Genomic DNA, 17,384 nt, shown 5'->3' with positions numbered 1-17,384 from the left:
TCAGATTAGTCAAAAGTCCCTCAATTGATAATTAGCAATAACTTGGATTTGAGTAAAACTCGCTCATTTCTGATGCAATAGTTTAAATCAGTTGTACTCAGTGAAAATTTCACTATATCTGGTGTGGACAGAAACTGATACATTTATTGAGTAAAATTGAGTTAAATTTGAGTAAAATTTGTTTACAGTGTATACTAAAAAAATTCAAGGAATAGTGAATTTCAGTACTACCGAAGAATCCAGGACGGTAGTGGAAAAATTATCATTTTTGTGACCACTCAGAAAAGTTCAATCAGCAAAGTATATAAACCAGTAACAAAACCATACATTTCATTTTTTTTCTGGGCTTTTGAATTATCGAAGTTCATAATTTTCAATACGTTGCACGAAAGTAGAAAAGAATAAAAATTATTAAATTTTCTGATGGAAATTTACCCAATACCGTCCTGAAGTTTTGAAAATGTGATTTCAGGAGTACTTCTGACCAGGGATCTAGATAATAAAATATTTAATATATAATATAATTTATACAAATTAGACATAGCGATCCCAAAGCTACCTGCATTTCCAGAAAACTAATAAAGAAATTATAGAGATGACACAAGGGTAAAACCAACGAATAATGGTATGACACAAGAAATAAAACAGAGACCAACCACCCAAATACCCAAAAACTAGAAGAAAAAAGAACAAAAAACCCAAAAAAAAAATAATAATTTTCCTTGTGGTAATATCCTCACCGTGAAATCCAGTAGATTTAGTCTTCAGATCACGAACACCTTCGAGCTGAAAATCCCATATTCCTCGCTACTGCATTCCTCCTTTTACTTTCTGGAACGCCGGCTGGATTTTCTTCTTTTTTGCCAGCGGTTGGTGTTGCGGCCGCAATCAATAACTGTGAATTACGAAGCGTGACATAATTCCCTTCGAATATATTAAATAAACTGAGGAAACAATAGGCTTCAGCTACCTGGAAATTTTGACACCTCGAATCGACAAATCGCACTTAGGAGGCGAATAAATAAATAAACAAAGGCCAACTGACGGGAGTCACGAACGGATAAACAATAATGTGGTTCTAAGAACCCGAACGCATTCATAACAATCATAAAATAACCGAACTTATCAGTTGCAGCACGCCGAGATGAGCGTTGACACAGTAATCTGGTTTTTAAAATCGTTACGTTTTGTTATTGCGGTTAGGCAGTATTTTTAGTTCCTTTGTCATTTACATTGGAACAATTTATCACGATGGTTCCTTAAAAACAATGAACATCGAAAGGGGAATATAAAATTTTGAAGAATTTTAGGCCACTATACTTCTTTTTTTCATTTGCTTTGCTCTAACTGTTGAAACTATAATGTCATATTGACGGTCTAGGAATTTTTATAATTTTCTTAACAAGTCATATATAATTGAAACTAACAATAAAAAATATTAATTTGTATAAACATACATTGTTACAATACAAAACAATCTATTACAGTGTCATATTTTTTCATGTTTTGTAACTGATAAGATCACGATCGGAGAAATAAAACAATACTAGTACTTAAGATGACCCCAAACAAGTATTAGGTAATATCTATTTATGAATGAATTTTTATTTATTCATATAAGATACATAATTACTACTATTTACCTCTCGTTATGCTTGATTAATTGCACACATGTTTTATCAGGTAAAAGCTTAACTATTAAATACCAATGCATGGAAAAGATATTGGATTTAGAAAAATTTGCATTGTTACAAAATATGTACTAGTCTGAGGTGTAGAAGGTATTTTCAAAAAGAGGAATAAATGTGTATACTAGATTGGTCTTCAAGCATGAATTAAAAACCGCTTAAAATGTAACTATATACATAACTATAAATGTAGTATTTTAAACTAACACAAGTTGACTTAAACCCAACTGTTTTTACCTCAGGAATATGTGGTTGCTGCACGATTAATATTTTTGAACACCCTGTATATTTGACAATGCTCAAAAGCTAATTCTAAAAATGCTGCATTGGCGCAACAAGACCTCGACATTTCGCAAATTGTGCTTTTTGTATTTTTTTCCCCCAGATGGTAATAGTTTAAATAACTAGGTGAGTTTCACAGGGTCTAACGACACTTTCGATAATAAAATAAACATAGAAATCTAAATAAAAAATTTAAATAAATTTGGAACGAATACATGGAAGATGAATTTTTCGAGACGAAACGTCTGAATCTGGTTCGGGCTGAGGCAGTACAGTATTTGGGGCCATGAAGGCTTGCTAGAAATGTAATAAAATTTATAGGGTCGTATTTAAAAAAATGAAGTTGATTATGGTCCTGGAAAGACGAAGCGTTACATAAAAAAATTGATTCGCCATTCGACAGAGTTCTTCTTTTTTCAATATAATCTTAAACAAGGCTGAAATTAAGCAAAAACGGATTTCCAAAATTTCGTTTTTTTCAAATACATATTTCGAAAACTAATGATATTAACCTTGATTTATTAGACGCATAATGTTGGTCCCCTGATTACGCAACTTTGCCTGTAGTGAGAAGCGAATTTGTAACAGCCTGTATATGCAAATATTATTAAATGTAAGTATATAAAAAAACAAGATAACTTTTAAAAATTATTAAAAAAAAAAATAATCAGACTGTCCGTTTTTAGAATTTCATCAAAAGGATGTTTCTCTGGAATCAGAAGATCCAGACAGATATACAGTACTTGAAAAAATTAAAAAAACTAAACATTTTCATGAATTTTTTAGCGATTTTCGAAAAGCTGTCTTAATGAAAAATTGTCGTATCGAGATAAAAAAAAAACATTTAGAAGCTCTAAGTCTCTAGTTTCAAGATCTTTAGATCAAAAAATTTTGGATTTTTTTTTGGAAATCTGAATCTTTTTTATTAAATTTTTTTGAGTAACGAATGCAAAATTGTGGGAAAAGCCGACAAAAATTCATCTTTTTCATATTGTTAATGATTACATAATGTTTTGGAACATAAACGTGTGTCTTTAATTTTTTCCAAAACTTTGATCACTTGGAACGGAAAAACGGTTTGATGTACCAACTTGTCAATTTACAGGGTGATTATGGGTACATTTAGCTGTAAAAATGTCTTTCAACATTAGTATTTCCATAAATATTGATAAATTAGCGGTAGATTTTCTAAAAAAAGGTAAAAACTCATTTTTGCACTTTTTTCAAATTTCAAGGATGAAAAAAATTGTTTCTTCGAAAAGCATGACGGGTCCTTGTAGAGGATTTATTTAAGTTATCAAAACTACCCTTGGATTTGCTGTGCAATAATTTCTTGCAAAGATATCGATGACTAAAGTGTTATTTTTCATTCAACCATCCATATCTCGGCAACCAATAGTCGCACGGAGACCTTTCAAAAATCAAATTGAAGCTGAATAAAGAAGCTAACTAATATCTGTATTAACTGAGTTTAAAAAAAAAATCTGAGTTCATGGAGTCCCATAAACAAAATTTTTTAAAATTTGTAAATATTTTCTCGATCTATTTCTTCTGATTGCTCGACAACCGTAGCTCAAAAAAATGTTTTGTCTAAAGATCTTGAAACTAGAGACTTAAATTATCTAAACGCTTTTTTGTTTATCTCGATACAATTATTCACGAAAATACAACCTTTCGAAAATCATGAAAATTGTTTGTTCCTTTAATTTATTCCAATAGTGTATAACCAGAAGACTCAAATACTGAAGATTTTCCTTTAACAATAAGTGAAATAATGCATCATGCTCTAAGATCATTTTTTAAGTTTGCTTTTATATTAAAATAGGGTTAAAAAAAAACTTTTTTTTAATAAGTAGGTAAAGAAAATCGATATTTTATTCCTTGTTTAAATATTCATATGAAAAATTAAAATTTGGTTTCCCTTTGTTGTTTTAAATTAAAAAATAATATATTTTTTCAATTCTTCTATTTTTTCCTGGTTTTATGTCGAAAAACAACTGAAAAAAACAGAATTTTCCAAATTTTTCGTGTTTTCCGTGTTATTAAATTTCTACCTTTACCTAAAAATCTCAATTTCATATTTATTCAATATTTCCGTGACATTCTTAAAAAACAATTTGACGATTAAACAGGCATTACAATGTGTAGGTATAATTAAATTCTCGCTGTATAAAAGTCGCCTTTAGTTTAAGGTAAAAAAATTCTGTCACTGGAATAAAACAATGTTTTCTATTTACTTGTTCCTCTTGATTAAGAGCGTCTTTCAACACGTTTAATAAATCGTCCAATTTAAAATCCAATTCCCGACACCTTACCTGTCTCAACGCGGACAATAATTCCAATAAACGCAGAATAAAGATGTCCAGGACGACTCCCAGCAATTTAAATGGAAAACGGACGAAACTGACAATGAACCGTCCCAGAGGAACAGATAACGTAATACTCGCTCAGCATTTTATTATGTCCAGCAAGGCTCATTTACATTTAATTTAAAATTTGAGATAATCTGTCGATTTATCAGCCACCCCCACCACGGCGCGCTATTTGGTGACTGCGGAGGTTGTCCGGTCCCAGACCAGCTGGATGTTAGTGTTAAGTCAGCTTTGGTGCGAGCTTAGCGAGCTTGGCGAGACTTTCGAATCCGTGGCGATACGCGAGACCAATCCATGTGGCGCGTCGCGTAACACTCTTCACGCTGCCCCCCTATGGCCGAAGTGCGGTGCAGTTGACGTGATTTTGTGATTTTCTTTTGTGGTTATGGTGGGATTTACCCGTCCGGCTTATGGTCAGCTGCGGTGGGATTAATTCGGAAAACAACCATTCCTTCTAGGTGGTCTAGCATGTTCCTAGTAAGTCTCTTTTCCTTAGATCGGCGTTAATTGCGAATACGCCACGGCACTAGAAAGTCCTGACAGCCCCAGCGGCAGCAAAGCTTTCTTTTTACCACTTTGAGACCCTACATTGCTGCCAATCTAGGGAAATGTTGATATTGGCGAGCTTTTTGAATGCTACCCTAAAGAAAATCTTCGTTGCTACAATTTTCCGGTTAGCTTCATTGCCATAGGCAAGGTTTTGATTCCCGACAGCCGGAAAAACCATATGGACAACACAACCACGTTAAACACAACATCTCTTTATTTAAAATACAAGTATCATTCCTTCCCATTATTTTGAGATTTTTCTTAAGGATACGTATCCGTTTCAAGATTTTTCATTGAAAAAATTGGATAAGATCGGAATTCTTGAAGGCTTCGTGTAATGCAATATCTGCCGTCTTAAAAGGTGTCATTAAATACCAACAGTTCATTAAATTAAACGTCTTATTTATCAATGTTTGGTAAACTGACATAAATTTCGCATAAATACCTCGATATTTACATACACAATACACAGTACTTATCCTTATCGTCAAGGAAACTGAATCATCACGAAAATACGGAAATATATCGTTTGGAATCAGTTCAAGACCCATTTGTAAAATAAGTGTCGTGAATCGCAGTGAATTTTTTTTGTTATCGTGAAAATCTGCGCAGAGTTAACGGTTGCAGCGTTCCCTGCCAATTTTTTTTCGAAATTTGAGGCAAAGATAACAGTAATCGTTATCTTGATGCCCTGATTTTTTTTTCAACAAACAATTCTGCTGCTAAGAGCTGTGTCTGCCCGTTAACTTCTTAGAAGCGGGAGCAGAACCTTGAAATTAATAGGTAATTTAAATAATATTAGATCAACTTTTTAATTAGATGTTATTTTAATTGATTGCTAGCCGTCAGTTTCAAAAGCGGTTTTAATGAATTATTTGATATTTACTAAAGAACTGACGGGAACGTGCATGCCTAACGGCCTGCTGACCTTTTACACATATGTTGCATTTTACCATGCAACATCGTAAATAGATTCAGTTTTATAGGTAAATAAAAAACGCCTATAAATAATCGTCTTGTGTTTCTTTAATTAGCTACCGACTTTTTATATATTTAAACAAACGTGTGGAATAATTACCGATGTCAGTTTTATAACTTGTATTCACAGATACCAGAGCAATTCAAGAAACTTTAAAATCCAGAAAAAGCTTTCAAATCAGCACTTTGCTCATTCAAAAACACACACATTCACATATCAAGCCCGACCTTCGAAGACCTCCTTATTAGAAACAAACTCTAATCACTAATTATAAACTAATTATAAAAATATGCAACATGAAAACTACTTAATTGGCCGGCTATTGGACCAACTCAATTTGGAGGCACTCACGTACCTAAATAACAACAACGTAATTATATCCGATTCCAATTACAGTAATGAAATGTCTTGTAATCCACGGATCGGATACAAAAGCAGCCACATCTGATGGATATACAATATACATGCATTCGAACTCGGTTGAGCGTGAAAATATACGTTTCCGTATCACGGGTTGCGCTTTAGGACTCGTGGCGCCATCTGTTGTCGCGACAGCGAACTATTGTTCCTTCGCGCTTTATCCGGAGATTCGACACGCTTGTGAAATTTCAGTAATTTCGCAAGCGTTTTTCAGGCAACCACTAGTTATAATAATCAACAATTAACAATCGTATAGGAATAGAATGGTTAATATTGTCTTGTATTCTTCAATTAGTAAATTGAAAGAATGCCAAGCCATAAGAAGGGTTATTTGCAGCTTCTTGCTTACTACTATGCAGAATGCCAACATATCTTAATGTAAGCAGTAACGATAACCTTGGAACATAATTACAATTAAGATTATTTAGACTTGTGTATTATACAAAGTTGTTGATCAACTCATTTTTTTTATCCTTCGAGTACGATTGCATTATATTAGTATAATATACTGGTAGACGTTACAATTTTACTACGTGTTTGCAATTTAATAGATAAATAAATGATTCGACTTCTTAGATAACTTTCGCTTTTAATTTATTATCCTATATTGTTAAATAATAATTTTTAATTTGGCTCAAGATTATGATGGAAATATTACAAAAGTAACTACAATTTACAGAAAAAAAACATGATGGCACCTCGAGCTCAATTTTCAAGACGGATTTAGATATTTTAGAATTAGAACAATTGACGAAAGCCCAAATAAAAACATTAGGAAAGGCATTTATTAAAACATTTTGCCAGATATATTTCGCTGAAATAACATGTTTCAATGTTGGAAAAGAGATAAATTTAATAATTTTTTTATTTAAGACACAAATAGTTTTTCATGAAACAGGATATCAGTTCTCTAAAACAACAACTTTATAGTATTTTATGTTATTATATAAAAAAAACTAAGAATATGCCTTTCCGTTGCATTTAAAGTGCCTTACAGTAGACAATATTCCCATTAAAAAAATATAACTTTGCTTCAAAGCTCCATAACCATGAGATTTACTAAAAAACTAATACACCTATCGGTAATACCTTGAAAGGATCATATAAAGCAGTGTTTATTTTAATTCTAACCGGTTTATCGGCAAAGTTAAACAGGCAGTAAAAAAATGTCAAGAAAATGTTACTCTATAGCTTGAAGATATCAAACACCCAATCAGTAGAAAAATAATGCTGCTCCCTTCGTAAAACTTCGTTTGATTTTTTATTTTTTTTTAATAAAATTAATAAAAAAAGCAACGCTCTCAACACGTGTTATTTCAAGTGCATATGACCATAGGGAAAGTTAAATAATGAACAATACTTTCTTTCACTAAAAAAAAAAAACAATAATGTAATTCAGTGTATACACACTTGTATATGTATAAGAACGTTTAAAATAAATATTAATAAACATAAGTTATAAGTATTAAACAGTCGTATAAAAAACTGGCGAAAACCAGAAGAAATGTACCTGATGATGCGATCTATAATATGTTACGTGTTTCACAATGACACAATGACATAAATCTTATAATCATTGTTGAAAAAAAAACTTTATTTTGTGTTGAGGATCCGCACGCCATTGGTACGCGGCCAATTAGACAGCTCTACTGATCAGGCAATTGAATTTATTTTGTTTTTTGTTTGAAATATCCTGAAGTCCCATCGAACTTGACATGACTGGGAAATTTATTGCTAAAAATGTTATAGACAATATCAAATTAATTATCTTATTAATAAACCGTACCTAACGACTTTCCTAATTAATTATATTGTGTGAGAAAACATTTTTTTGTTAATTTTCGAAGCATAATTTTTTATTAATTTCAATGGATTGATGATAGCCTGCACAAGTCGTAATCGAACAAAGAACTTAAAGATTTAATCTGTGATAATAACACCTGGATTACACGTTACCGTGAAAAATTTTAAATTACAGCATCGAGCTGGGTAGAATATAAATTAAATGATTATGGAAAACATATTTTTAATTTTCAAACTACAGACATAAACATAATATATCAATAGACGTACCGTTATCGACGGCAAATTAGTAGCATTCTGCAAATTTCAGGAGCGTTCCTAAAACGTAAACATATCTGAACATAACTGGAAATAACAAATAAGGTACACAAATATACCGGAGGAAACTATGGAGAAAGCTTAAAAAATAAACAGAAATACTGTATTCGGACACATTCAATAAATTATGTATTTATTATTAATTTATTCAGATTAGTAAATTGAGGATAACGATCGGGTTACGAAAATTATGACTCAGCTATTTCCTCAGATATTTGTTGGAAACGTAATAATTACCCGTAATGTGTTATAAGTATCAACGTGAACTCAAAGCAAAACACCCATTCACTATTAAGATAACTGATTCATATAAACGACAATTCAGGTTATTCTATCTTTTTCCTTCAATTATTTCAGTGTTATTTTCACTAACCACTTCACGTTGAATACTATAATATTAGAGAATTTTCTCAAACAACGCACATACAATGTTAAACAGATGACATAATTTTGACATGGTTTTTATTAGGATTAAAGTGGCAAGAAATTGAAACTTGATATTTTCCCCCAACTTTTGTAGATTTTATTGTAACACAAAGAGTTTTTTGCTACTTGCTTATTTTTTAATAATTTACGGAAATTTCTGAAACAAAATTACAAAACAAATCTAACGTACATTTATAAAGATACATTCGAGGATATGGGCATTTCATTTTCTGCAAATGTGTGAAAGCTTTTGAAAATAAAATATCAACAGTTTAGAAAAAAAATAAATTGGTGATGAGTCTCCAGTCCAATTCTATAAGGATAAGAAGAGGAGAAAAGATATATTCCATTTTATCCGAAAAACTAGCATTGTTGAGTTATTTTTTTATACTTTTCTTAATAACATTCTGATTTAGTTTTCCAAGAGGCTCGCATTAATCGTACTTTTACGATCACGCCTGTTGATTGGCGCATGTGGTTATTGCTAAACTTACAGTAAATTATTTACAGAGGAATTATCGCACGAGTCGAGTGCACGCAATCAGATTGTTGGAATTAAATCATTTTAGATGTCAAAGCTAGAAATTTTAATTAGTTTTGACGAGCTTAAATATTTAATCGCGAGATCTGATCTGATAAAATTCGGTAGTAAGCTGCTCGAAACTAGTTCATTAAATTTTGAAATGTCCGTAATCAATCTCATTTTCTAACGATGACTTTGAAAAGATATCGCCTAATATCTGTTATGAAAGCAAAAACAGATGATTTAATTTCATAATCCCGAGCTAGTTTGGTTGGATTTTTAGATTGGCTGTGCATATGGCGTAATTATTTTTCTATTTGTTCGTGTAGCAATTAAGATAATTACAAAATTGCGACACCGATGCACGACAAGTATTCAAATGTGTCCGGTAACTACAATGTGCGATCCAAAACAAACAGGACTCTTCAAAAATAGGTATTTCTAGTGAGCCAATTACATCCGTCGCAAAGGTAGATCCTCCACTGGTGTACTGTCAAAATTTCATGACATTTGGACGAATAGAAGCGAGGTTATTGCGTCTGAAATGACATGTCTCCGTATTCGCCTGATTTGGCACCGTGTGACTTTTACCTTTTCGGAAAAATGTATTTATCTATGAAAGAAAAACGTTTAATGAACGTAGAAACCACCCGAAAGGCTTGTACCGACATCCTGAAGGACATCCCCGCTGACGATCTAAAACACTCATTAAATCTTTATTAACAACGAAATTCAGATTATTTACGTTCATACTAACTGCTTATTATGCTCAAGAGTGTCTATTTATGGATGAACTAGAATGAGTGTTATTTGTAAAGTTGTGAGTTATTATGAGTGTGACGTGAGTTTTTGTGAGTGTCATAAAAACTCACAAGAAAATGCTGGAAGAAGCAAAATTGTTATACCTATCCGTAATTCATATCTTCTTTAGAAATTGATTTTAAAGCAATAATATCGATTTTACATTTAAGAAAATCGGTTTAAAATCGATAAAACCATTACAATTTCTCCATAACCCCAAATATATTATGACATTATTACCTTACGCTTGCGTTGCAACAATAAAAACAGCATATGTTCTGTGGCACACGTAAATTCCATACCATTAAAGAAATATTTCGGGTGAAATTAGAAATTTTGTAACATTAAAACACGAACAGGCGACCACAACTGGTGCGTAAATTTAGTATTTACAGTATTCTCAGGATGTCAAACAAGCTAAAATGCTGTTATACATCCGTGTCGGATCGGAATTTAATTTCTTTGTTTTGTAGATAACATTGTTGTATGAGCTAATAAGTATCATTGTTATTACAGGCAAAGAAATTTTCATGTCAACAAACGGTCCGTCATTAATATGCCGAAGTTGTAGGCAATATTCCGTTAAAACCAAATATGTCCTACAAAGGCTTCGGCGGCTCTTCAACGATTATACAGATTGACAGAGTTATACTCGATGTTTGCTGATTTATTAACACATTTTTTTTAAGATATTCAACTGTTTTAATATTTTGATGGCTATCTCCGAATTTTCATCAGCAATCTTGGAGGACTATAATTATTTTCAATTATAATTTAATTTTAATTATAATATCACTCAGCTGGTGATTATAATACAGAATAAAAGTTGTTTTGCATTTAACCACTTTAGTCTAAATGCTTAAGATGCTCAAGAGTTTCTATCTATGAATGAACTAGAATGAGTGTCATCTGTAAAGTTGTGAGTTTCTATGAGTGTGACTTGTAAGTTTTTGTGAGTGTCATAAAAACTCACATTTCTCTAGCGTGTTCTTAAATCACGACTAAAACGTACAAACCTGTATATCACACTGTGTAGCGGCAATATCGAACCCATTTACGGTTTTAATTTTTTACGGCCCAATTTCTCCGCTCCTGGAACAACAAACGGCGGGGGAAAACGTCGACGGGCGAAATGCCGCCGGAAAAAGTACCTCGCCAGTTACATATGTCCCGGAAAGTCGTCGCAGACGGCCGCACAAAAACGAACCTAGCAAGTGATCGAGGCTGCGAGTGTGCCCATGATTGGCGGTTATGAATGAAACTTGTTTACTCAGAGATAACTGGAGATCTACAGGAAATAAACCGACTGGAATCTCGCCCAGCGGGTCCAGATATTAACGCACAAGAACGGGCGTGCGCCGGATATTTTTCAAGGGGCTATGACCCCGAAAAAGAAGAACGGAAAAAAATAGGCGGTTAATTTACATGGAGCTGCCAGAATACAATACACAATATTCAAATAATGCATGTGCTTCGTAAATAAATCTTCAGTTGGCTTAAAAAATTAAGGTTTAATTTTCTGCAACACCCTGTATTCTATCACAACAAAAATTGACAGTGGGGTTTTTTAGATAGTCCTGAATAAGAATCCGGTGCAATTTTTGTCGAAAAAAATCGCTAATTTTACTTCTGTTTTTTTATTCCTATAAAACGCGCCTCAGTTGGCCACGGAAATGCGGAAATTGTACATTCTACTCATTTTTCTGAAATTTATCAAACAAAAAAAAATTACAATTTTACATGGGTGGCTAATGCTTAAGTGGGACACACTGTATATATTTTTTAAATCAATACTGTCGATCTTTGAACATTTTACCTGTGACATCTAAGTATTTGATTTTATTGGCCCTCTGGGGCCTCCCAAACGGCCGTCCATGCCCGTGCTACAAGCGGACGTGTTCTTGAGGTAACATGTGGAATTTTTGTGGGTAATTATCCAAGAAGGACCGAGGAAACGGCTTAAACCCATTAAAAATACAGCTAAATATGTGTAAAGGTGTTACGACACGAATAAACCGTAAACAAGTGAATAAATTACGGCCCCGTACCTGTTGTGACAACTATTAGTCCCAGATTCACGCGTTCGGAGGAAATTCTTGGTTTGTTTTAGACAGTTTGCTCTAATACACCTCTAATGCTTGCCTAAGACAGCTAAAATCATTTGATCTTAATACGGCTAGATGGTAGATAAAAAAAACTGTAGGTACATTTAAAGCGGATGTTTGGGAAACTTCAACTAGACGTGAGGGGACGAACCCACTGAAATAATTAAGATGTCTAGTAAAGTAGGTACTTATTAAAGTTCCTAGATTGAGAATATCGCAGTCACCAGCCATTTTGAGACAAAATGTACAGATTCAGGCGTTTTGTCTCGAAAAATTCATCTTCAGTATATTCGTTCCAAAATCTAAATTTGTTATTTAGATTTCTTTGTTTATTCAATTATCGTACACTGTAAGTGTCGTTAGACCCTGTAAAATCCATCTAGTTATTTAAACTATTACTACCACGCATTAAAATAAAAAATTATTAGAAATTCATTCCCGTGTCCATAGTTATTTCTAGGCTTATCGAGTGTTCAATATTCAAATAAATTCTAATCTATTTTTTTCAGGATATTCGTACAAATACATCTCTTTTACAGTTGCGGTTACAGATATAATAAATTCCGATAATATTACGCTGATCTTAATTTTCAACCTTTGCCAAAACGAAAATGTTTTTGAACATTTACTGAAATCTTTTAAAGAATAATATTCAGTTGGTGTTTTGTTTGTTCATATGCATTTTTAAGAATTAATTTGACATAATAAAATTCAAATTGTAATAATGTTTTAATTTTAACGCAACAACTTATTGAGTAATGTATGACCAAGTGATGGTTATAGTTAATAATAATAGTTTTATTGTAACGTGTGGTGGTAATAGTATAAATGACTAGATAGATTTCACAGGGTCTAACGTCACTTAGAGTGTACGATAATTAGATAAACAAAGAAATCTTAATAAAAAATTTAGATAAATTTGGAACGAATACACTGAAGAAGGATTTTTCAAGACAAAACGTCTGAATCTGAGGCTGAGGCAGTATCAGTATTGGGGATCATGAAGGCTTGCAAAAAATATAATAAAATTTCTAGGGTCGTATTTAAAAAAATGAAGTTGATGAGGTCCTGGAGAGATGAAACGTTCCATATAAAAATTGATTATGCCATTCGATAGAGGACAAAAGGTGGCTATGAGAAAGTGTTCTTCTTTTTTCAATATCACCTCAAACAAGGCTGAAAAGCAACAAAAACTGATTTCCAAAATTTCGTTTTTTTTTTCAAATATTTCGAAAACTAATCATGTTACCCTTGATTTTTAGAGGCATAATGTTGGTCCCCTGATTACGCAACTTTGCCCCCATTTAAGCTACTTCGTAGCTCTTACCGTTTCCGAGATTCCTGTAGTGAGAAGCGATTTTGTCAGATACTTCCAAAGCACACTTAATTATATGAAAAAAATACAATTGCAAAATTTGCATAAATATAATCTATGATCTAGGTCTAGGTACATCACTAGAAATGGAATTGAAGTAGATTTCAAACAGAAAGACATAGTACAAGTAGATATAAATTTGGACTTATATACTTATTAACTGAAACGCCAAAATTAAAAAAAGAATCGCAAATAAAAAATCGCTCTAACACTTAAACAATGGTAATTTCAAAATGTGGTTTTCCCACCGAATTTTCCTCTAAAATCGAACAGGAGTCATCTAAACTACTTTTAAAAAGTTAATACAAATGCAAAAATAACCACTGACTTTCTTTGGATGACCTGTACCTATATTTTGTACAAAATTCAATATTCTATATCAGTCATCTATATAAAAAAAAAACATTGTATGTCGACTGCCTTGGTTCAACTATAATCGAGTGTCGAAGCAAATAAAAATGAAACAATCAGACCTTGTTTTTTATATACCAAAGCAGATACATGAAAGTGGTTCTGCATAGTTTTTTTATTCAATCTAACAAGTGCATTAACTCAAAAATAATACCTACGTCTGCAAAAAAACGAAGTACCTATGTAATTTATTTTCATAATAGTTTTGCATCCGGATCTATTATGCAGTTTTTTTTTCTCCTTTTATATTTAAATGCGTTTTAACTGTTGTCCGTACAGGTATTAATTTATTAAAAGCTAAAAAATATGTGGTTGGATAAGCCCGTGGCGAAAAAATTAATGAAAAATAGAGAAAGTGGTTGAATCCTTGGTATAAGCTGGAGGCGAAAGGTATTTCCCCGAAGCGATATTTTTTTTAAATAATACTAAGAATCTACATAAGTGTATCTAAGGAGTTCATTTCAAAACGATTATTAGTATGTATATATCTTTTTTCTATCTCATTATTATCCAATCTATTTGCAAACATTTTGAAACCAATTTCGCGGCGCTGTTTCGAGAGACACGAGTGGTCTCTGGTACTCTACACGTTGCTCATTAATATTATTATTGTCGTGTCGAACACATCAGTTATTAAAATGAACGGTGTGCGGACTAAAAATCACCGTGTGAATGTTGCGACGTCATCCATATGTATTTTATTCAAATTTTACAATAATCACTTGACCCTTTGCCACCAATTATTCATAATGTAGCAATTCTACGATTTGTTGACTTCCTAACACGAAAAACAAACACTGACAAAATTATTTCCTCGTTACTTTTCCTGCGTTTAAAAAATTGTTTACTTTTGCCTAGGTTTTGAATATAATAAGGGTTCACTGTTGCAGTATGTGGCAAGAATTCGAAATGCACAATTCCATTAAAGTCGAACAGTGTATACGGATTTTTATTGTCCTTTTTCGACTATTTAATAAGCTAAAAATCCTAAAATTTTAACTTCGAATGGTGAGATAAGCCGGTTTCTCCTCAGTCATCGACAACACTGATAACCGTCCATTAGCGTGTTCTTATATCTTAAAATTTTATGTCTATAATTAATAGTCAGAGTATACATTGCGTCATAACCACAAATAAAATTGAAATTTTGTAAATTTGAATTTAAAATTTCTTAGACTTACAAAAATAAACTGCTTTGCATACTACGTGGAAGTCCAGTCCAGTGCCGTTAGCTGCATCTTGATCGGCAAATTATTTATAAATGACAGTTACGATTAGATAAAGAACTCGTTATTTCTAAAAAAAAAAAATCAAGTAGCCAACAATAGAACTAAGTACTCTTCGTTTTATTTGCACATTTGAGTTAATTAATGCAAGTATATTTATTATTATTAAAGATACAAAGTTGAAATGATAAGTAGCTAAAAAATTAAAATTTTGGTGTTTTCTGTGACCCCTACATCCTATATACATGATCAAAATGAAAACCCTTACTTCCTTTTAAATTATATGTATGTTTGTTTTATTTTGCCAAATTATTACCTGATTTCTAGAACCACCCCTATTTCTCGAAAAGCAGAGAGACTTTCGCGGAAAATCTCCTGCAGCTAAATAATGCAGGATTTATTTTATAAGGCATCGCGCGCAAGTCGCTGATAACCGACCGTTAGTCTCGACGGGCAGTGTTGCCAAGTGACCAGAATCTGTAAAACATGAAACGTAGAATAGACTTTTTTATGTGGGGGTCAGTTTTTTAGAGTACGTGTTTCCCTTAATACGAATTTGAAGTTCATTTTTTAATCAAATAAATAGTCGGGTAGTAAAAGTAGACTTTGGCATCTGTGTTTGGTCATGTAATTTGTTGTACAGAAAAATTCCAAATATTATGTGGCATAAGAATCCGAGCAAAAAAGCATTGCTAAATTCAGGGAAACAATAAACATACAAAAATAAAGAAAAATTACCCATTTTTCCACATATTTTCCCCTGTAACATTGAAAGTAAGTAATCAAAAAAGTCATTCTTTATTTTTTGTTTATTTGACAAGGGGTCGTAACCCCTTGCTTTTTAGCCAAATACGACAGCATTCTGCTGTGTAGATTCTGAGATATAAAGGGTAAATTTAATAATAATTTATAGCTACGTGATAGTGAATTCGAGAAAAAAAAAATGTTTTTATTGCTAACTACAAGTACTTGCAATATCCGTTTAGTGCATTTTCGGCAGATAAAAGCTTAATGAAAGAAAACTCAAGAAAGGTACCGTGGTCACTGGAATTTCTCGGCAGAGCAGGAGTGTGGATGACTGAGAGCAACTGCATAAAAAATTACTTTTCTCAGGAACGGTAGCACTTATCAAGACGATTTTTTTTTAATTTGGTATAGCAAAATGAGAGGAATACGAATATGTCAACAAAAATCAATAATCAATAATCTTTGCACGAATTTTGAGTTTAAAGTTTAAAGTTTTTTATTTATTCATGAATCTTCGTGGAGTTGAATTTATCACAAAGTTTAGACCTTTGTGCATATATAGCATTAATTTCAGTCCTTAATGTTTATAGACAATGGAGCTGTGATTTTTTTTTTTAAAGCTATCTCGGCCCAGAAAGGCCGTAGGGCATATTTTTTCTAAATCTTTGTTTTTTTACCAGCTATCCGGTGATATGATTGTCGTGTTCCTGAGACCAGTAGTTCCGGAGTTACTTATTTATTTATTTATAAAAGAAACATACCCCTTTTTTCATTGAAAAAATTGCAATAGAATTGAAAAAAATCGATTTTTTTTAACATACCATAATTTTCAGCCTTTTAACTATCATTTACCGGCGTTTAAATTGATTTTTATGCACTCAGTGACCTAGCTCAATCGTTTAAAAAAATCGTGTTTGGTATAAACAAATTCATAAACTATTAGACCGATCGGGCACAATTTGTGGCCACATATAAAGGGTTATGATACCCTCATTTTTAGTAGATTAAAATTCGCCTATGACCATTATTACAAAAGCTATTAACAATAAAGAGGTACATTGTGCTTCGCGTACTATGTACCTCTTGTCGGGAGTATACGACATTATAACAGCTGGATCGTTCGTCGGTTGTCTCACCTATGACACACCGAAACTAAACCGGTCTGTGCCTGGTGGGTTAAAACTGACGAGCGATCCTAGTTGTTGCATTAAGTGTTGCGAGTGTAATTCAATGCCAGGGAGGCATATAGCTCGCGGTGTAGTTGTTTCTCGCAACACTGGTTAGACTTTTTTTTAGTTGAAGCTTACTTTCAATGTTACAAGGAAAAATATGTCGAAAAACGGGTAATTTTCCGTTCTT

General features: G+C 32.5%; 1 protein-coding gene across 2 annotated transcripts in view; it reads left to right on the top strand.

The window, feature by feature from the left end:
* Positions 1 to 17,384, top strand: part of LOC108917485 (dendritic arbor reduction protein 1) — a 347,019-nt gene that overhangs the window by 307,794 nt on the left and 21,841 nt on the right. Inside the window, exon 1 of one of the 2 annotated variants that reach the window (XM_018724111.2) lies at positions 4,578 to 4,819. The exons of the other annotated variant lie outside the window; for it this stretch is intronic. Coding sequence (XP_018579627.1) covers positions 4,811 to 4,819 — 9 coding nt within the window. The 5' untranslated portion in view covers positions 4,578 to 4,810. Of the gene's footprint in view, positions 1 to 4,577; positions 4,820 to 17,384 lie in introns of those variants that run through there. 2 annotated transcript variants of the gene reach the window in all.

Source organism: Anoplophora glabripennis, unplaced genomic scaffold, assembly GCF_000390285.2.
Source record: "Anoplophora glabripennis isolate ALB-LARVAE unplaced genomic scaffold, Agla_2.0 scaffold4, whole genome shotgun sequence".
In the NCBI taxonomy this organism is placed as follows: domain Eukaryota; kingdom Metazoa; phylum Arthropoda; class Insecta; order Coleoptera; family Cerambycidae; genus Anoplophora; species Anoplophora glabripennis.
Note: the sequence above shows the minus strand (reverse complement) of the source record. Positions and strands in the feature narration are given on the sequence as shown.